The 26,202-nt window shown below is 44.3% G+C and overlaps 1 protein-coding gene across 2 annotated transcripts in view; it reads left to right on the plus strand.

Moving 5' to 3' along the window:
• Positions 1 to 26,202, plus strand: part of fkbp16 (FKBP prolyl isomerase 16) — a 147,042-nt gene that overhangs the window by 19,797 nt on the left and 101,043 nt on the right. For both annotated transcript variants that reach the window (XM_080214144.1, XM_080214145.1), the window contains exon 3: positions 15,494 to 15,582. In XM_080214144.1, coding sequence (XP_080070270.1) covers positions 15,494 to 15,582 — 89 coding nt within the window. The remainder of the gene's footprint in view (positions 1 to 15,493; positions 15,583 to 26,202) is intronic.

Here is a 26,202-nt window from a genome sequence, read left to right on the forward strand (position 1 = left end):
GCTAATTTCATAATATACCTTGGATTTTCTGATCTGATCCCAAACAATATGTGTGCATATAACTGGTATATAACTGCAAAAAGATCAGCTGAATTTTTATTCTGAAAATAAGACATTTGTTGGTCTAGCCTTCGATATGAAAGTATAATCACTGCCGTATTATAGGAATTACAATAACCAATTTCCACACAGCAAGATCCTCAATCAGTAACATGATAATAACTAGTTTATAAACAATGTTTTTGCATTGTGGGCGCAATGTGGGCGGCACGGTAGCACAGTGGTTAGCACTGCTGCTTCACAGCCCCAGGGTCCTGGGTTCGATTCCTGGCTCAGGTCACTGTCTGTATGGAGTTTGCACATTCTCCTCGTGTCTGCATGGGTTTCCTCCGGTACTCCAGTTTCCTCCCACAGTCCAAAGATGTGCAGGTTAGATTGATTGGTCGTGCTAAGAAATTGCCCCTTAGTGTCCAGGGATGAGTAGGTTAGAGGGATTAGTGGGTATAATATGCAGGGATATGGGGGTAGGGCCTGAGTGGGATTGTGTTCGGTGCAGACTCGATGGGCCGAAGAGCCTCTTTCTGCACTGTAGGGTTCTATGATTCTATGTTTGCAGGATGTGTACGATGTTGACAAGGCTAACATTTATTCACCATCCTTAATTGTCCTTGAGAAGATGGGGATTAAGCTGCCTTTTGAACCATTGCAGTCCATTTTTGAAGGTACTCCCATAGTGCTCTTAGGTAGAGTTCCAAGAGTTTGACAATGAGGGAACAGTGAAACAGCTCCAAGTCACGATAGTGGAGGGTAACATGGAGATGATAATGCTAGTGAATGTCAAGGAGAGGGAGATTATTGGGTTCTCCCTTGTTAGGGGTGGTCATTGCTTGGCACTTGTGTGATTTGTATGTGGTTTGCCACTTACTAGCCAAGTCTGGATGTTGTCCAGATCTTGCTGCGTTTGGATATGGATTGCTTCACACATTGGCTATTGGAAATCTGGAACCGAAACCTGAATTTTAAACACATCAGTCACGCACACTCAGTGGGCATGGAATGCGCTAATGGCCATAATCAATCCAATTAATGCGCAGCTAGCATGAAACACGCAGTGGGAAAGACTCAATGCCCGGGAGGTGCCACTGCTGAGAATAGGGATGGTCAGGCTGGTGCTTGGGACGGGCTCCCTCAAGGGGAGAACTCTCAGGGAGCTGCATACTTGTACAAAATAAATTCCAATGCAGGTCCTGTCTGGGCCGAGCATTCGAGCACAGACCTCAGTCTCCAGACAACTTGTTAAATTTTATTTCAGCCCTGACTTTCCATCCTGTCCTAGGTCAAGGCTGCGGCTAAAATGCAAAGGCCAGCTGGCCAATTGTCCAACCCATCAGCATAGATGGGCTATATAAAATTGATTTCAATTTACCCCTTCAAGGGCCTGATTGGCTGCTTGATTGTCGGTGGGCCTGTCAACCAAAGGATTGCCCAAGTGCGCGACGATGTTGGCCCAATGTCTTCTCGTGCAATTTCACACACTTCCAGGCCGGAGTAACTTCAAATTCTGGCCAATCTCTCCAAAAATGTTGTTGAGGCCAGAGTAGTTGAAAATTTGAAAACCGAGCTTGGTAGATTTTTGTAAGGCAAAGACTCTAAAAGTTACAGAACCATAGAGTTAGCATATGCATTGGCCATCATCATGATGGAAGGCGTTCAGAGAGCTGAATGGCCTCTTGTTCCTCTGCTCTTTGTCAAAGTCCATAAAGATTTGCGAGTTAGGTGGATTGACCACGATAAAGTGTTGGGGGATTAGAGCAAATGCATGGGGTTGCAGGGATGGGGCCTGGGGTTAGATCATTGTCAGTGCAGTCTCAATGGGCTGATTGGCCTCCTTCTGCACTGTAGGGATTCTATGATTCTTTATCACTTAGAGCATAGCTCTTGCCCTTAATCTACACACAAAATATTTCAACTTTGTTTGGCATTAAATTACATATGACATTATTTTCCAATTTATTTGCCCTGAAATGACTTGTATGTTTGCATCATCTTCAGATGTTGCTATGGCACCCTCGCGTATCACTTAAATGCATTGAGAAGGAATGGGCCCAACACTGAGCTGGCAGACACCACTGCTTATACAGTCTATTCAACACAAATAAATGTGAAGGATTGATTAAGATCAGATATAGAGAAGGCAAGGGAAATGATAGCTTGGTTCGTGACTCTAGGAGAATCAGTTGGCCATGAAACTGGCAGGCATTTCAATCATAGCCACTAAATGCTGTGCTTGCGATTGGCCCATCATCCATGAGCTCTTGTGAGCAAATGACTCACAATCTTTCACGAGGTGCTTCGAGTTCACCGTTCTCCGCGAGAGATTGCCTTGCTTTGCATGTGCTCTTTGCATTAACGCAAGAATTTTTCTTTCTCTGCGCAGCCAAAGCCAGTTGGCCGTGGATTGTTTTTCATTTCCGAATGAACAGCGCAGTCACTTTGGAGCCAGCTGCCTTCACTATCTTATCCTCAAGTATTACTCAGGACAGGCCCAATGCGGAGATTAGTGCACCAAGCACAAAGCATAACCTTCGCATAGCTTGTGCTTTATCACCAGTCAGAGCCAGAGTGTTGCTTGCTCAATGTGCAAGAAAGGGTCAGGGTCTATAGGCAATTGGAAGGAGTCCATTTGTGGGAAGCAGTGTTGGCTGCACAGATTGTATCACATTGATCTGGAGAGAATTCATCCATCCTCACCATGACTCCAAGAGTCAATGAAAGTTACACGCCGGGGCCAAAGTCTACAAAATGCTGCCAAATAAGCTGATAACTCACATGTGAGCTTTCATTTCCATCCTTTACAAATATAAATGATGGCCTCGACAAACACTGAAGATTTGTCTTGAATCTCAGCACCACCACATTAAGCCACACTCTCTGCTAATCCATTCAAAGAAAACGAGAGTCGGACTCTCCAAAGTGAAAACAGATTTCGAGAATGAGATTTTATTTCAGTCAGACGTTTTTTTTTCTCTGTTTTTTTTATAACTGGTAAACAAAAAATGTTTTGTTTTTGAAGAAATACAGACTCTTTTCTCGCCGATGTAATTTTTCTCTTGTGCTGCTAACAGCAGTGTCAAGATTTGCATTTATATAATACCATTTCCTGAAGCGCTGTATAGTCAATGAATTGCTTTGAAGTATATCGTCGTGTACTGTAGGAAATGTAGCAGCCAGTTGGCACATGAAAGCCCCACTAACAGTAAGTTGATATTGACCAGATAATCTGTTTTTAAGTGCCGGTTGAGGTAAAATATTTGGTCAGAAGAGAACTTCCCTGGCCTTCTTCCAAGCACGCTGTGGGATCTTTTTACGCCCTCCTGAGAGATTTTACAATTCCATCCAAAGGATAAATAAAATAGAAATCATTTCTCAGGCTAAACCGACAGTGAAAAGCTACAGAGCAGTTTGAAAATGTTCCAGGGTAGAACACAACGTTCAAGAGTAACTATGCGATACAGGACAGTAAAGCAAAATAAAATTCCATATTTTCTCTGCTGAAACAGTTAGTGGAGCAAATAAAGGAACAAAGAATTCAAAGCAATGAACTGGATAAGGTGTCTTGGGGAAGTTACTCCAAAGTACACATACACACTCAAAGTTGAGAGTCTCTGTCCAGAATGATCCCAGTTATTACACATTCTAGTGAAGAACTCTATTTCTTTCTTAGCAAATAAATTTGTCAGGCCTCCAATCATAAAGTTTTAAAGTTTTTTTTCATAGGATGTGGACATTGCTGGTTGGGTCAGCATTTATTGCCCACTCCTAATTGCCCTTGAAGGGGACTTAAGGGTCAACCATATAGCCGTTGGTCTGGAGTCACATGTAGGCCAGACCGGGTAAGGGCAGCAGCTTTCCTGAATGGGCTAGAATCATAGAATCCCTGTATTTGATCCATCGAGTCAGCACCAACCACAATCCCACCCAGGCCCTTTCGCCATTACCTCATGCATTTACCCTAGCTAGTTCCCCTGGCATGAAGGGGCAATTTAGCTTTGCCAATCTACCTAACCCACACACTGTGGGAGGAAACTGGAGCACTCAGAGGAAACCCACACAGACACAGGGAGAATATGCAAATACCACACAGTTACCCAAGGTGGGAATTGAACCCATGTCCCTGGCGCTGTGAGGCAGCAGTGTTAACCATTGTGCCACTGTGCTGCCTATTTTTATGACAATGGTTTCATGGCCATCACTGGACTTTTAATTCCAGACTTCTTTCTTATTCAATTCAAGTTTCACCATCTGCCAAGGTGGGATTCAATCCTGGGTCCCCAGTGCACAACCCTGGGCCTCTGGATTATCAGTCCAGTGACAGTGCCACTACATCACTGTCTCCCCTTGGCATCCAAAGCTTATTTTGGAATTGATTGAGAGGTGAGTTGTCCTGGACTGTCATAGATTGAGGTTGCTCCAGTTTGCTTTTCTGTTAACAGTTGAGGTTACACTGGTTTCAATGACGCTCAGCTTCTCCACAAGGAGCACAGTCATTTCAGGCAACTGATGAATTCCAGTTTGTACTTTCTTCAGTTGTGAAATGGACACTAGGAGCTCACCAGCAGGATGATGCATTACTTTTTCATCCTCCAGACCCCAGCATGGACATGCACCAAACCCTAATCAATCATGCTCCATACAGTTTGGTGTTTCAGGAGTGGTCAACATTGATCTGAAACTCAAGTATGTCAGTTACATAAACGATGTGGGCAGAATGGCAAGTCAGCCTCTGGGTGTACTGTGGTGCTGACTCCCCCAAAGCCTTTCCATCACTTCCAAGACAAGAGTCAGGAAAATGGTAGAATACTCTTCAAAACATAAGAACATAAGAACATAAGAAATAGGAGCAGGAGTAGGCCATCTAGCCCTTCGAGCCTGCCCCGCCATTCAATAAGATCATGGCTGATCTGTTGTGGCTCAGTTCCACTTTCCCGCCCTCTCCCCATAACCCTTAATCCCCTCTCTTATCAAGAACCCATCAACCCGCTTCTTAAAAATATTTAGCGAGGCAGCCTCCACCACTTCAACGGGCAGAGAATTCCAGAGATTCACCACCCTTTGAGTGAAGAAGTTCCTCCTCAACTCCGTTCTAAACCGCCTCCCCTTTATCTTGAGGCTGTGCCCCCTAGTCCTACTGTCTTTTTTGAGCGGGAAGAGTCTCTCCACCTCTATCCTATCCATCCCATTCATCATCTTATACGTCTCAATGAGATCTCCCCTCATTCTTCTAAACTCTAACGAGTACAAGCCTAGTTTATTCAGCCTCTCCTCATAGCTCAATCCCCTCAACTCCGGTATCAGCCTAGTAAACCTCCTCTGCACTCCCTCCAGGGCCAAAATATCCTTGCGCAGGTGCGGCGCCCAAAACTGCACACAGTACTCCAGCTGCGGCCTCACCAATGCCCTATACAGCTGCAGCAAGACCTCCCTACTTTTATATTCAATCCCCCTCGCTATGAAGGCCAGCATCCCATTTGCCTTCCTGACCACCTGCTGCACCTGCAAGCTGGGTTTTTGCGACTCATGCACAAGGACCCCGAGGTCCCTCTGCACCGTCGCCTGCTGCAGTTTTTCGCCACGTAAGTAATAGTCCTTCCTACCATTCTTCCTACCAAAGTGGACCACCTCACACTTGCCAACATTAAATTCCATTTGCCATTTCCTGGCCCATTCGCCCAGCCTATCTAGATCCTTCTGCAGACTCTCCACACCCTCCGCACAATTTGCCTTTCCCCCAATCTTGGTGTCATCAGCAAATTTCGACACCCTGCACTCGGTTCCCTCCTCCAGATCATCTATATAAATGGTAAATAGCTGAGGCCCCAGCACCGACCACCCAATTGCCTGAATAGGTGAAACTGCAACAACACTCATAGCTGCTGGGTGGAATTGTTGCCTATCCAGGCTCGGTGGGCCAAATGGCCTCCTTCTGCACTGTAGTGATTCAATGATTTCTATGATTTTAACTATGACTGGCGTATGTACCATCTAAGAAGCCTCACAGGTTAAAGTCCAACAGGTTTATTTGGTAGCAAAAGCCATTAGCTTTCGGAGCGTTGCTCCTTTCATTAGGTGAGTGGGAGTTCTGTTCACAAACAGGGCATATGAAGAAATAAACTGAATTTACAGAATAATGATTTTGTACCAGCTACTAGGATGCACTGCAGTAACTGACTGAGGCACCTTCAGCACCACATCCCAAATCTCCATCACCCAGGAAGACGAAGATTTCAGATGCATGGGAACAGCATCAACTTGAAGTTAAACTCTGAATAGCATACCATCCTGCCATTGAAATAGCAACATAGAAATATAGAAAATAGGAGCAGGAAGAGGCCATTCAGCCCTTTGAATTTACTCCGCCATTCACTGTGATCATGGCTGATCATCCAACTGAGTGACCTTTTCCTGGTATCCCCGCCCCCATTGATCACTTTAGCCCCTAGAAATAAATTGCTGTTCCTTAACTGTTACTGGGTCAGAGTCCTGGAACTGCCTACTCAATGACACTGCTAGAGTACCTTTGCTACATGGACTGCAATGCTTTGAGGAGAAGGTTCATGTCATGGATCTGCCGATTGACAGCAGTAGCCGGCATTCAAAGAGGACAATGAGATTCAACCTTTCCCAGTAAAGAGATTAGCAGGCAGAATAAGGTGTAAATAGCTATCATCAGGAAAGCAGCCTACCTAGATGATTAAGAAATCAGTGGAGGTATAGAGATGCTAATTTCAAAAGTCACAGAATGTGAGAGACAGAGACAGCCCAATACACAAAGGGGGACATCGCAGAGGAACAAGGGTATAATTGTGAGCACCTGCAGAAGCAGTCAGGCTAGTTTGACATCTTACAACTGAGAGACAAGTTTAACATCTCACCGCAAAGAAGGCATTGTGACATTCAAGAGTGGGGCAGCCAAATTTATAGCTCAGAGTCTAAGAGACGATTTTAACATTTAAGAAGTCTTAGAACCAGGATAATGCAGGAACCTTCACAAAGGCAGTTTAAATATCACACACACACACATACACTCACACACACACATACACTCACACACTCACATACACACACGCACACACTCACACACACATACACTCACACACACACACATACACTCACACACACACTCACATACACACACACACACTCACATACACTCACTCACACACATACTCACACACCCACACACACACTTACACTCACTCACACACACACACATATAAACGCACACATACATTCATATACACACACACACACACACAGTCACACACACACATTTACACTCACTCAAACACATACACTCATACACACACACTCACATACACTCACACACGCACACACACACACACTCACACACACACATACACACACACATACACACACACACTCACACACACTCACATACACACACACACTCTCACACACACACACACACTCACACACACACTCACAGACACACACACACTCACTCACACGCACACACACATTTACACTCACTCACACACATACACTCACACACACACTCACAAACACTTACACACACACACACTCTCACATACATACACACACACATTTACATTCACTTACACACACACTCACACACACACACACACACACACACACACACATACACTCACTCTCACACACACACACATACACTCTCATACACACACTCACATAGTCACACACACACTCTCACATACACACACACTCACACACACAGACACTCACACACACACTCACACACACACTCACACACACACACAGACACACACACAGAGTCACGAAAACTAGATCAATTTAGAGTTCAGAGCAATAAAGAGGTTTCATGTGGTGACTCGCTGGCTTCAGGCTGAACCTTGTGACTTTGCTTTGGTGGTTTTGATGTTTCCAGCACTGTGCTGATTTAAAGATGTTGATGTAGATGGCTGGTTTGGCTGTGCTCCTTGAGGTGGGAGTGTGAAGTTGCTTTTCTTCACAAAGTCTCTGTCTGAAGCAGGGGTTTCACTGGGTGACCAGCTGGCAACAAACAGCATTTGAAACTTGCAAGGCGGGTTGGAGAGAGAGGGAGGAAGGAAAGACGCGACTAGGGTCTTTTCTGGTCAGCATCTCACCTGCTTATCCATTCACTGCAGAGAAACAGACAAACATACAAAGAGTGCACCTGTGACATGGCCAACACCCAGCCACTCAGACAATGGTAACTTATGTATTCCCCCTTGCAACTCAATCAGTTCATGCCTGGGAATCCCCTCTCTCAGCCAGCGATTGAATTTAAAGGGTATTCCCATTGCAACTTGTATGAGTACATGTCTGGGAACCCCCATGTTAAATGCAATTGTCTTAATGTCTTGCCAGTGGCAACAGGATACGTGGCTCACTGTAACCTTCCTGAGGTCATTGTTCTTGATGGGCTTTTGCAGATATCGTAGAATCACAGAATCCCTGCGGTGCAGAAGGAGGCCATTTGGCCCATCGAGCCTGCACTGACCACAATCCCACCCTATCCCCAAAACCCCACATATTTTACCCTGTTAATCCCGTGAAACTAGTGTCAATTTAGCACAGCCAATCCATCTAACCCGCACATCTTTGGGCCGTGCGAGGACACCAGAGCACCCGGAGGAAACCCACACAGACATGAGGAGAACATGCAAACTCCACACAGACCCAAGCCGGGACTTGAACTTGGGTCCCTGGCGCAGTGAGGCAGCAGTGCTAACCGCTGTACCACCATGCCGTCCCATGTGCAGCCTCCTTCTCAGGGGTTTGAAATATGGAGGGGACAGTGATGCAAATTGGGTAGCCAGAGGCTAGGCGGATTAGCCATGCGGGGATCGGGTGGAGGTAAAGGACTGGATGGGATGCTTTTTAAGAGAGTCGGCACAGAATCAATGGGCTGGATGCTTTCTTTCTGTACTGTAGAGATTCTATGGATTTGGCCATTTTACAGTAAAAAGTCTGACAACACCAGGTTTTAGTCCAACCTATTTATTTGATAATATACTCACAAGCTTTCGAGGGACACCCTCTTCGTCAGGTGAATGGCCATTTTGACATCTCTTGGTTCTACTCTGATCGATTAAAATTCAGGGGAATCTGACCTGACCTCTTTGGAACATAATTTTATATCCTCCATGGCCATGGATGTTGTCTTCACTGCAATGTCCCTTGTTAGTCCCTTGGCATGCCAACAGTTCTCTGTCAGATGCCCAAGCTTTCTACATTGAAAGCACACTGGGAATGCCCCAACCAGCATACCATCTTGATTCCTTCCTTTAAAAGTCAGGGATTGAATGTTTCATTTTACTCCCCCTTCCTTTCGTGCTTTCTTCAGCTAGAGGATCAGAAGGACCTTGGGGTCCGGGTCCATAGGACTCTTAAATTGGCCTCGCAGGTGGAGGATGTGGTCAAGAAGGTGTATGGTGTACTGGCCTTCATTAATCGAGGGATTGAGTTTAGGAATCGGGACATAATACTGCAACTTTATAAGACCCTTGTCAGACCCCAATTGGAGTACTGTGCTCAGTTCTGGTCGCCTCACTACAAGAGGGATGTGGAAGATATTGAAAGGGTGCAGAGGAGATTTACAAGGATGTTGCCTGGATTGGGAGGCATGCTTTATGAGGATAGGTTGAGGGAGCTAGGTCTTTTCCCCCTGGAGAGACAAAGGATGAGAGGTGACCTGATAGAAGTTGATAAGATGTTGAGAGGAAGAGATAGGATGGATTCTCAGAGGCTTTTTCCCAGGGCTGAAATGGTAGCTACGAGAGGACACAGGTTTAAGGTGCTGGGGAGTAGGTACAGAGGAGATGTCAGGGGTAAGTTTTTCACTCAGAGGGTGGTGAGTGAGTGGAATCGGCTGCCGTCGGTGGTGGTGGAGGCAAACTCGTTGGGGTCTTTTAAGACACTTCTGGATGATTATATGGGATTTAATGGGATTGAGGGTTATAGATAGGCCTGGTAGGTAGGGATATGATCGGTGCAACTTGTGGGCTGAAGGGCCTGTTTGTGCTGTAGTGTTCTATGTTCATCTATTCCTTCCTCTTGCTCCCAACAGGAATGACTGGATCTCAGCTTACTTTGAACATTAACTTTGTCTGTTCATTAACTTGTAATTGGCTGCCTTTGGAAACTCTGTGTTCTTCCACATGGTTATTTCTGAAAAGGGGAAAGAAGTCCTCAGGAAGAATTATATTTCAGTAATTCTGCACTCAAGATAGCATTTTTGGTCATCTCATAGTCTGCCGAGTTCTCACTGGACCATAGAGAATAAACCTCATGGGCTTTTCCAATTAATCTGCTTTGCAGTAGTTAGGGTCCAGTCCTCTGCTGCCCAGCACGCTACATACCTTTCAACTGGGAAGAAAACTGCTTCTAAATATTCTCACCCAGGGTGGCATAGTGGTTAGCACTGCTGCCTCACAGCGCCAGGGACCTGGGTTCAATTCCGGCCTTGGGTGGGTGTCTGTGTGGGGTTTGCATGTTCTCCCCATGTCTATGTGGACTTCCTCCAGGTGCTCTGGTTTCCTCCCAAGATATGCCTCTTAGGTGGATTGGCCATGCTACTTTACCAAATTAAATAAAGTGTCTCCTAAGATTTGTAGGTTAGGGGGATTAGTGGGGTTATAGAGAATAGGCCTGGGTAAGATCTCTGTGGGAGAGTTGGTGTGGACTTGAACCTCCTTTTGCACTGTGGGAATCCCATGATTACTCTATGAATTGGTATCAGCTGTGAGTACTTTCAGAGCTCAGCACTTAGGCCTGAGGGCAGTTCCCTCGCTAGTGGTTCCTTCTCTGAGCACAGTGAGTTTTCCCTGACTCAGTTTGAGCTACCTTAACTCTCTTTCCTGCCTCTCCTTCTGGCAAAGTCTTTCCTTTCTCCATTTCCTGGAATTCTATGTTTCCCCTTTTGTTCCTTTCCCTCCCTTCCCTCTTTTATTCTTCTTTCTCTCTTCCACTTTCTTGGAATGCTCACTGTCGTTTCTACTGCTCCAGCTGTACCTTTGCCAATTCTGGCCTATCTGTTTCAAATTCAACACCAAATTTAATTTCAAAATGGTTGGCCGTGTGTTTTAGAATTTTGGATTTCCTATCTTTTGGACAGATATTTATTGCTAAAATCTCCTTAACTCTTTGATGGCTTTTAAAAATGTCCTAAGCTACTTCATTCTGTTTGAGAAAGTTATTGACATCAAATAACAAACAAAGAACAAAGAACAGTACAGCATGGAACAGGCCCTTCGGCCCACCAAGCCTGTACCTTAATTGTCACTATTGGCAGAAGGTAGAGAGTGGGGATAAAGGGGTCTTTTTCAGGATGGTAGCCAGTGACTAGTGGTGTGCCTCAGGGGTCAGTGCTGGGACCGCAACTTTTCATAATATCATTAAAGATTTGGAGGAAAGGACTGAAGATATTGTTGCTAAGTTTGCAGATAATGCCAAGATATGTAGAGGGCCAGATAGTATTGAGGAAGGAGGGGGGGCAAAGAAGTAGCAGATGAAATACAATGTGGAAAAGTATAAGGTTATGCACTTTGGAAGGAGGAATGGAGGCATGGATTATTTTCTAAATGGGAAAATGCTTAGGAAATCAGAAACAAAAGGGACTTGGGAGTCCTTGTTCAAGATTCTTTGGAGATTAATGCGCAGGTTCAGTCGATTGTTAGGAAGGCTAATGCAATGTTAGCATTCATGTCGACAGGGCTAGAATACAAGAATAGGGATGTACTTTTGAGGCTGTATAAGGCCCCATTTGGAATATTGTGAGCAGCTTTGGACCCCATACCTAAGGAAGGATATGCTGGCCTTGGAAAGAGTTCAGATGATGTTCACAGGAATGATTCCTGGAGTGAAGAGATTGTCGTATGAGGAACAGTTGAGGACTTTGGGTCTGTACTCGTTGGAGTTTAGAAGGATGAGGGGGATCTTATTGAAACTTACAGGATACTGCAAAGCCTGGATAGGATGGACGTGGAGAGGATGTTTCCACTAATAGGAAAACCTAGAACCAGAGGGCACAACCTCAGACTAAAGAGACCATCCTTTAAAACAGATGAGGAATTTCTTCAGCCAGAGAGTGGTGAATCTGTGGATCTCTTTGCCGCAGAAGGCTCTGGAGACCAGGTCATTGGGTGTCTTTAAGATAGAGATAGATTCTCGATTAATAAGGGGATCAGGAGTTATGGAGAAAAGGCAGGAGAATGGGGATGAGAAAAATATCAGCCATGATTGAATGGCAGAGTAGATTCGATGGGTCAAGTGGCCTAATTCTACTCCTATGTCTTATGGTCTTCTGATCTAACATATTTGCCTCAACCACCCCACTTGGCAGTGCTTTCCAAGTCCCACCACCCTCTGTGTAAAAAAAAAACTTCCCCCACACATCTCTACTGAACAATTCCCCCCTTACCTTGAACTTGTGCCCCCTTGTGAATGCCATTTCTGCCCCGGGAAAAAGCTTCCAACTGTTCATCTTATCTATGCCCCTCATAATTTTATAAACTTCTATCAGTTCACCCCTCAGTCTCTGTCTTTCAAGGGAGAATAATCCCAGTTTATTCAACCTCTTCTCATAGCTAGTATCCTTCATTCCAGACAACATCCTGGTAAACCCTCTACATCCTTCTGGTAGTGTGGCAGCCAGAAGTGAACACATTATTCCAAATGTGGTCTAATTAATGTGATATATCTCAGTAACATCTGGGTGGCATGGTAGCACAGTGGTTAGCACTGCTGCTTCACAGCTCCAGGCTCCTGGGTTCGATTCCTGGCTCGGGTCACTGTCTGTGTGAAGTTTGCACATTCTCCTCGTGTCTGCGTGGGTTTCCTCTGGGTGCTCCGGTTTCCTCTGGGTGCTCCGGTTTCCTCCCACTGTCCAAAGATGTGCAGGTTAGGTTGATTGGCTGTGCTAAGAAATTGCCCCTTAGTGTCCAGGGACGTGTAGGTTAGAGGGATTAGTGGGTGTAATATGGGGGTAGGGCCTGGGGGGGGATTGTGTTTGGTGCAGACTTGATGGGCCGAAGGGCCTCTTTCTGCACTGTAGGGTTCTATGATTCTATAACATGATTTGCCAACTCTTATACTCAATGTCCTGGATGATGAAGGCAAGCGTGCCATATGTGAATGTGGTCACTATTTGTACTGTAGCTTTGTAAATCACAAAAACACCTGCATAGAAGGTTTTTTTTAAATTACTCCTTGGGACTAATTCCTACTTCCAATATTGGATTTGTTTGTACAATTGTCAAATTTCTGTTACGATCAGTCAAGAAGGGATCATGACTTCCTTCTTTCCCCTCTCCCAATTTGACTGCAACATGTCCTTTTTTAAATCATTATAAGGCATGTTTTCATGAGTGTAGAACTTTAGAAAAATGTTGGGCAGATCAACTCTGAATGTATTGCAGGTATGAGTGAGTGCTTAACAGTAGTGTATGGGAGCTAAACAGACCTATTAATATTTCGGATATAGATGAGATTGGTGATGGATAGAATTGAAAATTGGAAGCTCAACTCAGGTTAACAGAACTCTGGGATTGTTGATCTTAAACTAACGGAGAAATTGGAGCTTAGAACCAATGGCTATGGTGAAGTTTTCAGTGGGAATTGAACAAGATGGATTCATCTTTGCCAATGCCAAGCTAAACATAGTTCTTGTAACTTGTATGAGAAGGTGATGGCTTAGTGATATTATCACTAGACTATTAATCCAGAAACTCAGATAATATCCTGGGGACCCAGATATGAATCCCGCCACTGTAGATGGTGAAGTCTGAATTCATAAAAAAAAAAGTGGAATCACTAATCTACCCTTGAGCATTGTCGATTGTCGGTAAAACTCATCTGGTCCACTCATCCTTTGGGGAAGGAAATCTGCCGTCTTTTCTGGTGTGGCCTACATGTGACTCCAGAGCCACAGAAATGTGGTTGACTCTCAACTGCCCTCAAAGGGCAACTAGGGGTGGGCAATAAATGCTGGCCAGCCAATGATGTCCATGTCCCACAGATGGAAAAGGAGCCTACAGGAACCTTCGCTGTTTGTAATATATAAAAATGATTTGGAAGAAAATATAACTGGATTGATTAGTAAATTTGTAGACGATACAAAGGTTGGTGGATTTGCAGATAACAATCAGAGAAATCAGCAAGATATAGATCAAATGGAGACTTGGGCAGAGAGATGGCAGGTGGAGTTTAATTTGGACAAATGTGAGATAATGCATTTTGGAAGGTATAATACAAATAGGAAATATACAGTAAATGGCAGAACACTTAGGAGTATTGATAGGCAAAGGGATCTGGGTGTACAAGTACACAGGTCACTGAAAGTGGCAATGCAGGTGGAGAAGGTAGTCAAGAAGGCATACGGCATGCTTGCCTTCATCAGCCGGGGTACTGAATTTAAAAATTGGCAAGACATGTTGAAGCTTTATAGAACCTTAGTGAGGTTGAACTTGGAATATAGTGTTCAATTCTGGTCACCACACTACCAGAAGGATGTGGAGGCTTTGGAGAGGGTACAAAAAAGATTTACCAGGATGTTGCCTGGTATGGAGGGCAATAGCTATGAGGAGAGGTTGGAGAAACTTGGTTTGTTCTCACTGGAACGACGGAGGTTGAGGGGAGATTGGATAGAAGTCTACAAGATTATGAGAGGTGTGGGCAGAGTGGATAGTCAGAAGCTTTTTCCCACAGTGGAAGAGTCAATTACTAGGGGGACAAAGTTTAAGGTGCGAGAGACAAGTTTTAAAAGAGATGTACGAGGCAGATTTTTTATAGAGAGTGGTGGGTACCTGGAACTCACTGTGGGGGATGTAGTGGAAGCAGATATGGTAGTGACTTTTAAGGGGCGTCTTGACAAGTACATGAATGAAATGGGAATAGAGGGATATGGTCCCCAGAAGCATAGGGATTTTAGTTAGTTGGGCAGCGTGGTTTCTGCGGGCTCGGAGGGCCAAAGGGCCTGTTCCTGTGCTGTAATCTTCTTTGTTCATTGTTTTAGGACTCGTGTGGGGCACACAGTTGGGCAACCCACTGATGGCTGTGGGGGCCAAGGATGTTGGATGCAGTGTTCACTTATTCAGTGTTTGATTATGGGATCTGTTTATTGCATTTGCTCACTGTGCTTGATTGGTTAAGCCTGGCTATGGACTTGAAACTAAACAAACTGCAGAAGTTGCTGGAAGCTGGAGCGTGATGAATAAAACCTGTTCCACACACAGAAAGTGATGTAATCTGTGCATTTATAAAATATACAATATCAGAGAATGTTTGCTTTTCAACTCATTGTAAATTACATTAATTCTCTATATTAAAAAAAATCCTGATGTTCAAACACAATTAAACTGCCACCCAGAAATAATACCACAAGACATATTGTACAATTTAGAATATTCGGAATTCATTCGACCAATTAATATTTGTTTGCTATCCGTAGGCTCTTGAATTCTGCGCATTTTCAATGCAATTGGATGAAGTCGCTCTTGTCGTCTCTGATGGAAAATATGCCTACGGTCACACTGGGAGGTAAGGTCACATTTTTATAAGACTGTGTGGTGAGAAGAGATAAAAGTTGAACCGTCACGTTGCTGGCACAGCAGAAGATTGTAAAGAAGAGAGTAGAGAAAGTGGGCAAAGGTGAAAATGGTCCCCAGCTGTTGATTGTCATATTAACCTGAACTAGGGCTGAAATTCTCCAAATAGGGTGGCATGGCGGCACAATGGTTAGCACTGTTGCCCTCACAGCGCCAAGGACCTGGGTTCGATTCCTGGCTTGGGTCACCGTCTGTGTGGAGTCTGCACATTCTCCCCATGTCTGCGTGGGTTTCCTTTGGGTGCTCCGGTTTCCTCCCACAGTCTGAAAGACGTGCTGGTTAGGTGCATTGGCCACACTGAATTCTCCCTCAGTGTACCCGAACAGGCGCCGGGGATTTTCACAGTAACTTCATAGCGAGTAAGCCTACTTGTGACACTAATAAATAAATTTCAAAGTGTCACCGGTGGCCGGGATTATCCGGTCCCACTGCTAGTGAATGGAGATTTGGCCGAGCGCCAAATTCTCTGTTCTCGCTGGCATTGGTAACGGGGTGGGAGTGACTGGAGAATTCCAGCCCATAACTCAGATTTGACAGCAAGCTTTCTATTTGTACCAAAGGGCTTTATTAAGTCTTGAGGTATAAGAGATTTTAAGAAAAGTGGCGGAGTTGGACAGGGGTGGGGGGGAAGGTGAGCCTTTCATAAGGTAGCCAGATGCAGATTATAATCTTCTGAACTTGACCATTGACTGAGTAAATGTTTGGCTGTGAGGGAATTGTAGCAAAGCACAGCCTTTTCTAATAAAACCTTTGTTTGTACAATTTCTAAATATTTAAAATATTAATGTTCAAACAGTCTTTCTCCAACAGGAAGTTGCTAATTTATTTTCTGGCCAATGAACATTCTCGTTTTCTGTTGATCCTTTAAGACATTGGATGGATTGGTTTTCATATTCATTGTGAAATAGATTAGATTTCTGGATAGCAGTTTTTCTTAAATACAACAAAGAGTAAGATTTGCAATTTGTTACCACTTTCCCCAACCAATTTACACCTTAAAGCGCACAGCAAGGTCCCAACTAATATTAAAATGAGTGGACAATCTGTTTCTGTGATGTTGATTGAGGGATAAATGTTGGTCAAGACACCAGGGATAACTCCGCAGCTCTGATGAAGGGTCATCCAGACTTGAAATGTTATTCTCTCTCCACACATGCTGTCAGACCTACTGAGATTTTCCAGCATTTTCTGGTTTTGTACCAGGGATAACTACTTGTTTCTCTTTGAAATAATGCCATGGAATGTTTTACCATCAACCTGAGAGGGAAGATCGGGTTTCATTTTAATGTCTCATCCAAAAGGCAGTACACACAGCAGTGTCGCACTCCCTCAGTGTTGCACAGCCTTGATTTCTATTCTCAAGCCCTGCACTGCATCTTAAACCCACAAACATTTGACATAGAGGCAATGGTGGTAGCAATTTAAACATAGGCCTTTGACAGGGTACCGCATGATAGGTTGTTGCATAAGGTTAAATCTCATGGGATCCAGGGTGAGGTATCTAAATGGACACAAAATTGGCTTATAGACATAAGCCAGAGGGTTGTTGTAGAGAGTTGTTTTTCAAACTGGAATCCTGTGACCAGCGGTGTTCCTCAGGGATCACTGAGTCCAGTGTTATTTGTCATTTATATTAATGATTTGGATGAGAATATAGGAGGCATGGTTAGTAAGTTTGCAGATGACACCAAGATGACCAAGAGGAAAGTTATCTCCAATTGCAGCAGGATCTTGATCAGTTGGGCCAGTGGGCTGACGAACGGCAGATGGAGTATCATTTATTCAAATGTGAGGTGATGCATTTTGGTAGATTGAACCAGGGCAGGACTTACTCAGTTAATGGTAGGGTGTTGGGGAGAGTTACAGAACAAGGAGATCCCGGGCTACGTGTTCATGGCTCCTTGAAAGTGGAGTCACAGGTGGACAGAGTGATGAAGAAGGCATTCAGCATGCTTGGTTTCATCGGTCAGAACATTGAATACAGGAGTTGGGACGACTTGTTGAGGTTATATAGGAGGTTGGTAAGGCCACACTTGGAATACTGTGTGCAGTTCTGATCACCCTATTATAGAAAGGATATTATTAAACTAGAAAGAGTGCAGAAAAGGTTTATTAGGATGCTACTTGGACTTGATAGTTTGAGTTATAAGAAGATGCTGGATAGATTGGGACTTTTTTCTCTGGAGCGTAGAAGGCTGAGGGGTAATCTTATAGAGGTCTGTAAAATAATGAGGGGCATAGATCAGCTAGATAGTCAATATCTTTTCCCAAAGGTAGGAGAGCCTAAAACTCGAGGGTGCAGGTTTAAGGTGAGAGAGGAGAGATACAAAAGCATCCAGACAGGCAATTTTTTCACACAGAGGGTGGTGAGTGTCTGGAACAAGCTGCCAGAGATAGTAGTAGAGGTGGGTACAATTTTGTCTTTTAAAAATCATTTGGACAGTTACATGGATAAGATGGGTATAGAGGGATATGGGCCAAATGCGGGCAATTGGAATTAGCTCAGGGGTTTAAAAAATAGAGTGGCATGGACAAATTGGACCGAAGGGCTTGTTTCCATGCTGTAAACCTCTATGACTTTATAGCAGACACATATTGTGCCAGGACATCCTTCACTGATTGTATGTTTTTACCGCGTGTGTTTTTATTAGCTGATCACCCCTCACTCCCTGTGCTCACGGACATGCATTGCTCCCTGTTCAGCAACACCCAGATTTTAGAATTCCCATTCTTATTTTCAGATCCCTCTGAGGCCTCACACCCTCTCCATCTTTGTAATTTTCTCCAGCCCTGCAACTCTACATGATCTTTGCACTCCTCCAATTCTGATCTCTTTGTCATCCCAAATTTCGGTTAGTTTGGGAAAAGGTGGCTCTACTTCCAGCTGCTGAGGCTCTAAAGTCCGGAGCTCCCTCTTTAAATTGCTCTATTTCTCTTTTTTTTATCTGTCGCTCTTACTTGATGAGGCTCCATCAAACCCAAGCCTTTGACAAAGCTTGGCTCAAAGTCAACTTTTGTTTGCTAATACCATAGAGATGTTCCTTGGGATGGTTTGATTTGATTTGATTTATTATTGTCTCATGTATTAGTACGCAGTGTAAAGTATTGTTTCTTGCATGCTATATAGACAAAGCATACCATTCATAGGGAAGGAAAGGAAAGGGTGCAGAATGTAGCTAGGGAAGAGAAAGATCAACTTAATGTGAAATAGGCCCATTCAAAAATCTGATGGCAGCAGGGAAGAAGCTGTTCTTGACTCGGTTGGTACATGACTTCAGACTCTGATGGAAGAAGGTGGAAGACAGAATGTCTGGCTGCTTTTCTGAGGCAGTAAGAAATGTGAACAGAGTCAATGGATGGGAAGCTGGTTTGCGTGATGGATTGGGCCACATTCATGACCTTTTGTGGTTTCTTGTGGTCTTGGGCAGAACAGGTTTGCTACATTAATGATGATGTATAAATGCAAGTTTGTTGTTGTCCTTGGCCGGATTTGAACTCTGTCAGAAATTATACATGCACCCTCCAATACTTCACATCACCGAGCAATTCAGATTTCTATATTTTGCTCAGGCACTTGGGGCGATTCTGCTGATGATAGGGTTCGCATTTCTACTGAACAGATCTGACCCCTTGGAACCTCTCTGACCCACGATATGGTATTGCTAAACGTTTGTTAGTTTATACCATTATAATGATGATACCATTTTGTTAAAACTCTCACTCACATCCATTTAGTTTAACCAAAGGCCACACAGTGTTAACAAAAATGATGAAAGCGGTCATATGGAGGATAATTTACAGTAAATTAACGCTGCCCTGGGAACATTCCTTTCAAAGTGAAATGTAAATGTTATACTGGCGAGTGTGTTGGCCTTGGATCCAGACCATCGTCGAAGAACAAAGAAGTGAAGCTTTCATCAGGACGGACAACTGGAAAGGAGCGAGTAATAATTCTTTTGTTTTACCACTCCTCGTAAATGCTACCTCAATGCCTTTGTGATTGCAGTGTCTCATCTCATTAGTAAAGCAACTTGTAATCTCCTAATGAAATTACGAAAGTGTGACTTAGTGGCAGAGCAGTGTTCAATAATAGAAAATGCCTCACAGAGCTCGATCACCACACATCTGGATGACGATACTCTTAACTGTGCTGTGGAATCATGTGATGGTGGCGAGACTTAATCGATATTCTGACAGTCTCATTTCTCAGTGTTAGATTCCCTGTTGAGCCAGTAGAGGTTTACAGCGTGGAAACAGTTCCTTCGCCCCTACTTGTCCATGCCACCCTTTTTGTAAACCCTTGAAGCTAGCCCCAATTCCCTGCATGTGTATATATATCCCTCTATACACATCCTATCCATGCAACTGTCTAAATGCTTTTTAAAAGACAAAATTGTACTCCCACCTGGCTACTACCTGTGGCAGCTTGTTCCAGACACTCACCACCCTCTGTATGAAAACATTGCCCCTCTGGACACTTTTGTATCTCTCCCCTCTCTCCTTAATCCTATGCCCTCTAGTTTTAGACTCCCCTACCTTTGGGAACAGATATTGACTATCTAGTTGATCTGTGCCCCTCATTATTTTATAGACCTCTATAAGATCACCCCTCAGCCTTCTACACTCCAGAGGAAAAAGTCCCAGTCTATCCAGCCTCTCCTTCTAACTCAAACCATCAAGTCCCAGTAGTAGTAATATATTTTCTTTAAATGTTATCTACTTGCATAAACAGCACGTTCCAATACATTTACCTAAAAGCTATTTTACCTTCCACTTCTGAATATTTACTATGTACTTAGCCCTAACTTTCTGAACACGATTGTGTTTGTCTTAACATCCTGGTTGGTTAGATTAAGTGTACATTTGCAGGAGGAGAGGGTATGCCTTCGTGTTGCAGGGCCTGGCTGGTGATAGTGAGCTGAGAGATAAACCTCACCAGATGTATTGTTGCATTCCATATCTATCATTTGTTCCTGCGAAAGTCAAATTCATATCGTGTGGTCAGCCTGCCTGTATGCACACTTGTGGGTGTTGGCTTGGAATCCTTCATTCTGCTGCTGGCAGCCCTTAACGGAAGCTCCACCTCATTCTGCAATAACTGATGGTCACTTGAACTACCAACCAGAAGGACACAGCCAGCAGTCACACGGGGACACCACCGGCTGGAAGCTCCCCTCCAAGTCACTCACCGTCCTCAGTTGATTTGATTTATTATTGTCACATGTATTGTGGCACAGTGCAAAGTATTGTTTTTGATCACTACACAGACAAAGTACACCGTACATAGAGAAGGAAAGGAGAGGTGGCAGAATGTAATGTTACAGTCATAGCTAGTGTGTAGAGAAAGGTCAACTTAACATATGATAGGTCGAATCAAAAGTCTGATGGCAGCAGGGGAGAAGCTGTTCTTGAGTCGGTTGGTATGTGACTATTGTATCTTTTCCCGACCAGAAGAAGGTGGAATAGAGAATGTCCAGGGTGTGTGGGGTTTTTAATTATGCTGGTTGATTTTCTGAGGCAGTGAGAAGTGTAGACAGAGTCAACAGATGGGAGTATGGTTTGCGTAATGGTCTGGGCTACATTCACAACCTTTGTAGTTTCTTGCGGTCTTGCTCACAGCAGGAACCACACCAAGCTGTGATACATAGAACATAGAAGCCTACAGTGCAGAAAGAGGCCCTTCGGCCCATAGGCTCTGCACCGAACACAATCCCACCCAGGCCCTACCCCCATATCCCTACATATTATACCCACTAATCCCTCTAACATACATATCTCTGGACACTAAGGGACAATTTCTTAGCACGGCCAATCAACCTAACCAGCACATCTTTGGACTGTGGGAGGAAACTGGAGTACCCAGAGGAAACCCACGCAGACACGAGGAGAATGTGCAAACTCCACACAGACAGTGACCCGAGCCACGAATTGAACCCAGGAGCCTGGAGCTGTGAAGCAGCAGTGCTAACCACTGTGCTACCATTGCCACATCTTGAAAGGATGCTTTCTATAATGCATGAGTTGGAATTGGCTAGCACAATTTATTTGACCCAACCTTCTTGGCAAAGTTCTGTGATTCAGGAAGACTCCATGTCCTCCTTCTGTGCTTTCCAGATGTTTTGCAGGTTTTGTGAAGAGACTGGCAGGGAATTCATTACGGTCGATGTAAATGCTTCCATTTTGGGAGTAAGTATGCAGTGGTGGGGAATGGTGTGAACCACTGTACTCCTGGATAAGGCATAAGCCGTGATCTGTGACTTTCCTGGCACAGAAACAGCTGTAATTTATAACAGTCGAAGCTTGGATCTTTGGATGCACGGGGGCATTTTGACAATCTCTATGAGATTCAAGAAGGTGCTCAACTCTGTATGATCGGTCCCAATTTGGAGAGGTAAATCCATTGTGTAGTTGGAGAATCTCTCTGCACCTCATGTCACTGTCAATGCTTCCTTTGCCATAGTTGCTCAGCACTGCTCCATTTTAGTCAATGTTTTAGAGACAAAGGTTCTCGGCTTCCTGTTGTCATTCTTCTGGATTGGAATGAGTACAGCTCCAGGGTCTGTTGAGGATGCATTGGCAGCCACCTCTGTGGGCAAGTTTGATCACAATGTGTTAGGACATTTGAAGGGGACCAGTCTTTCCTTGATATATCGAAATGTATTGGTTTTCTCAGTGCCCCCGAACCACAGTTGGTTCTCATGTAGAAAATCTCTGAAAGGTTTGGTAGTGGTGGCTAGATTTGGAATAAATTTTCCCAACTGATTGACCATCCCGGGGAATCTCTGGACATCAGTTACACAATTAGCTTGTGGAAAGTCGCTGGTGGCCTTGTTTTTTGAGAACCTACCATAAAAACCCCATTTACGAATGATTTGTCCAAGAATTTGAGGGTGTTTTTGGAAAATTCACATTTTTCTTTGAAAGTGAGGCCTGCCTGTTATATGGTTTTGTGAATCTTCTGAACTCTGCAGTCACATCCCTGTCCTCTGGCTCATTGATAAGCACATCATCCATGTGGCAAAATGACTCCTTGTTTACCGTCGAGAATATTCGACATGGTTCACTGGAATATCTTTGGAACTGATGATATCTCAATGGTAAGTCATTTTTTTGATGCAATTGTATTAGGTGTTGGTCAGGCCAGATCTGGAGTATTGTGTGTTTTGGTGTCCTTATCTGAGAAAGGATGTCCTTGCTATAGAGGCAGGACAGCGAAGGTTTACCAGGCTGATTCCTGGGGTGGCAGGTCTGCCATATGAGGAGAGACCAAGTCAGTTAGGATTATATTCACTGGAGTTTGGAAGAGTGAGAGGGGATTTCATAGAAACTTATAATATTCTAACAGGATTAGACAGGATAGATCCAGAAATAATGTTCCCAATGGTGGGGGAGTCCAGAATAAGGGGTCATAGTTTGAGGATAAAGAGTAAACTTTTTAGAACTGCGGTGAGAAAAATTTCTTCATCCAGAGGGTGGTGAATGTGAGGAATTCACTACCACAGAATGTAGTTGAGGCCAAAATGTTGCCTGATTTCAAGAAGAAATTAGATATAGCTCTTGGGGCTAAAGGGATCAAAGGATATAGGAGGAAGGGGGGGATCAGGATATTGAATTCAATGGTCAGCCATGATCAAGATGAATGGCGGAGCAGGCTCGAAGGGCCGAATGGCCTACTCCTGCTTCTGGTTTCTATGTTTCTAAAACAGAAGTGACCAAATGATAAGTGTGAATAAAAGCCTGGATTCTTGGTTGAGGGGTATTTGCCAAAACCTATTTATTTTATTTTAATTTTTTATTCATGGGACGTGGGCATCGCTCGCTGGTCCAGCATTTATTGCCCAGCCCTAATTGTCCTTAAGAGTCAACCACAATGCTATGGGTCTGGAGTCACGTGTAAGTCAGACCGGGTAAGGATGGCAAAGTCCCTTCCCTAAAAGGATGTTAGTGAACTAGATGGGTTTTTACGACAATGGTTTCACGGTCAGACTCTTTTTAGCATTGAGTGTGGTGAAGAGGGTGCTGGAGACAAGTTTTACCAAGCAGTTATCCGCTGACTCCATGGATCTCTCTCTGGACTGCTTTGTTTAATTGCATGAAATCTGCACAAAGCTTCACCTGACCATTCGGTTTAGGGACTGTTACCCAACACCAGCAGATTAACCCTGACCATGGAGTCAATGTTAGGGTGGGTAACATGCCTCCTCTATGTGACATTCTGCCTTTGACACTCGACAGCAGTGGAAGTGGTACCCTCCTGGCGATGAATGAGCATTCCAACAGAGCATCTGGAAGCAATGTAATATGGCATCCATGTGTGAGCTTGCCAAGCCTCTGGAAGAGCTGTAGGAATTCTTGGCGGAATTCAGTCCTGTTGTCTGGTTGCAGGAACTCATCTGCTTTTTGTTGGATGCACGCATTTGCACTGTGTGAAAAAATGCTTTAATTGTGCAAGATATGGAGGGTCTCTGTGACCTGTAGTTACCCCCCCTCACTCCCCCATGGGCAAGATCTGACCGATTACTTGCAGAATCATTTCAGTTGGACTTTGAAGTTTGAATCTTTATGGCTGGTCAGGAATTGTGTTGAGCCGTACCAAATGATCAGGCAGTACTGAAACCCCAGCTCCAGTGTCAACTATAAACTCAGCTGTTAACCTTTAACTTCCAAAGTGATGGACCAAAAGTCTTGTTCATGGTCCTTTACTTCTCCAAGGAAATTTGTGATGGCATCCATTTGTCTACCCTTATCATCTGGAGTGATCTGTGTGTCATATCTATTTTGTTGCTTACTTTCCAAAGTGGAGTTTTTAGTTTGACAGAATCACTTTACAAGCCAAAATTTTACAGCTGCACTCACCGCAGCAATCGGAGCAGGCAAGGGGCAGATCATGGAAAGGTCCGTTGACCTTGGGCTGGATTTTACAGTTCTGGAACGAGCAAGGCCATAAAATCCCACCTATAGTGCCCCGTCCTCCCACATCAGAGACATTCTGTGCTCCCTCCTGGGCACTCTTGGGGTGTGTGATGATTCTTTTGTATCGCAGTGTAAGCATTTCAAGATGGCTGCTATGGGGGGGGTTCCTGCCCTTTCGGCCATTTTGGTGGATGTTTGGGTGGACGGAGCCACCGCACTTGGGCCTAAGTGATTAGCCGTCCAAATCTTCGGCGTGTCGGCAGATGAGAGGCTGACGTTTCTTCCTAAGCTCAGCCTGCCTAACGTATCGAAATGCACATTCAGGTGTTAGGTTCTGCTTTTGTGTGTAAAAAGAAAATCTGGCAGCTCTGTGTCGTAGGCTGTGATACCATGGAATCATGAATGAGTTCATCTTTTAATGGTCCATACTCACAAGCCTGGCCAGTAAGGAATGATTCGATGGATTCTGCTTGCTCGGTTATGAGATTCAGTCTCAGAATAAAAAGGCTTTCAGGACAGTTTTGAAGTTTGTGGAAGTCTCATAGAATCATAGAATCCCCACAGTGTATTGAATAGGTCAGGACTTTATTCCCTGGAGTGTAGGAGAATGAGGGGAGATTTGATAGAGGTGTATAAGATTTTGATGGGTATAGATAGAGTGAGTGCAGGCAGGCTTTTTCCACTGAGGCTAGGGGAGAAAAAAACCAGAGGGCATGGGTTAAGGGTGAAAGGAGAAAAGTTTGAAGGGAATATTAGGGATGGCTTCTTCACACAGAGAGTGGTGGGAGTGTGGAATGAGCTGCGGATAAAGTGGTAAATGCAGGGATGCTTTTAACATTTAAGAAAAACTTGGATGGGTTCATGGAGGAGAGGGGTGTGGAGGGATATGGTCCAAGTGCAGGTCACTGGGACTAGCCAAAAAATGGTTTGGCACAGACAAGAAGGGCCAAAAGGACTGTTTCTGAGCTGTAATTTTCTATGGTTCTATACAGAAGGAGGTCATTTGGCCCAAATAATCTGCACCGGCAACAATCCCATTCAGGACCTATCCTTGTAACTTCATGTATTTACTTTGCTAGTCCCCCTGACACGAAGGGACAATTTAGCATGGTCAATCAACCTAACCCACACATCTTTGGACTGCGGGATGAAACCAGAGCACCCAGAGGAAACCCATGCTAGATACATGGAGAGTGTGCAAACTCCACACCTGAGGCCAGAATCAAACCTGGGTCCCTGGTGCTGTATGGCAGCAGTACTAACCACCGTGTCACCTTGCTGTCCACTTCTACCTACGGTTTCAGAAAGAAATCATTGACAATAGGCTTTGCAACCTAACCCACACATTTTTGGACTATGGGAGGAAACCAGAGCACCTGGAGGAAACCAATGCTAGACACATGGAGAATGCGCAAACTCTACACTTTGCAGCACAGGGGAATGAGCTGACATGTTGCACCTGACCTTTGGTAAGTAGACTTTACTGCTTGCCTCCTTCTTAGCTATGTTTGCAAACTCTTCTTTCAATCAGGTTTTCTTCTAGTTTCATGCCATGGGTGTTCCACTGATGGCACCAATCCTTCATTAGGTTGGTGTCCCCACCATGTTTCATATGCTAGTTGCACAGTCTATCTTATCT

Source organism: Carcharhinus amblyrhynchos, chromosome 28 (genome assembly GCF_965287045.1).
Source record: "Carcharhinus amblyrhynchos chromosome 28, sCarAmb.v2.hapA, whole genome shotgun sequence".
Classification (NCBI taxonomy): Eukaryota; Metazoa; Chordata; class Chondrichthyes; order Carcharhiniformes; family Carcharhinidae; genus Carcharhinus; species Carcharhinus amblyrhynchos.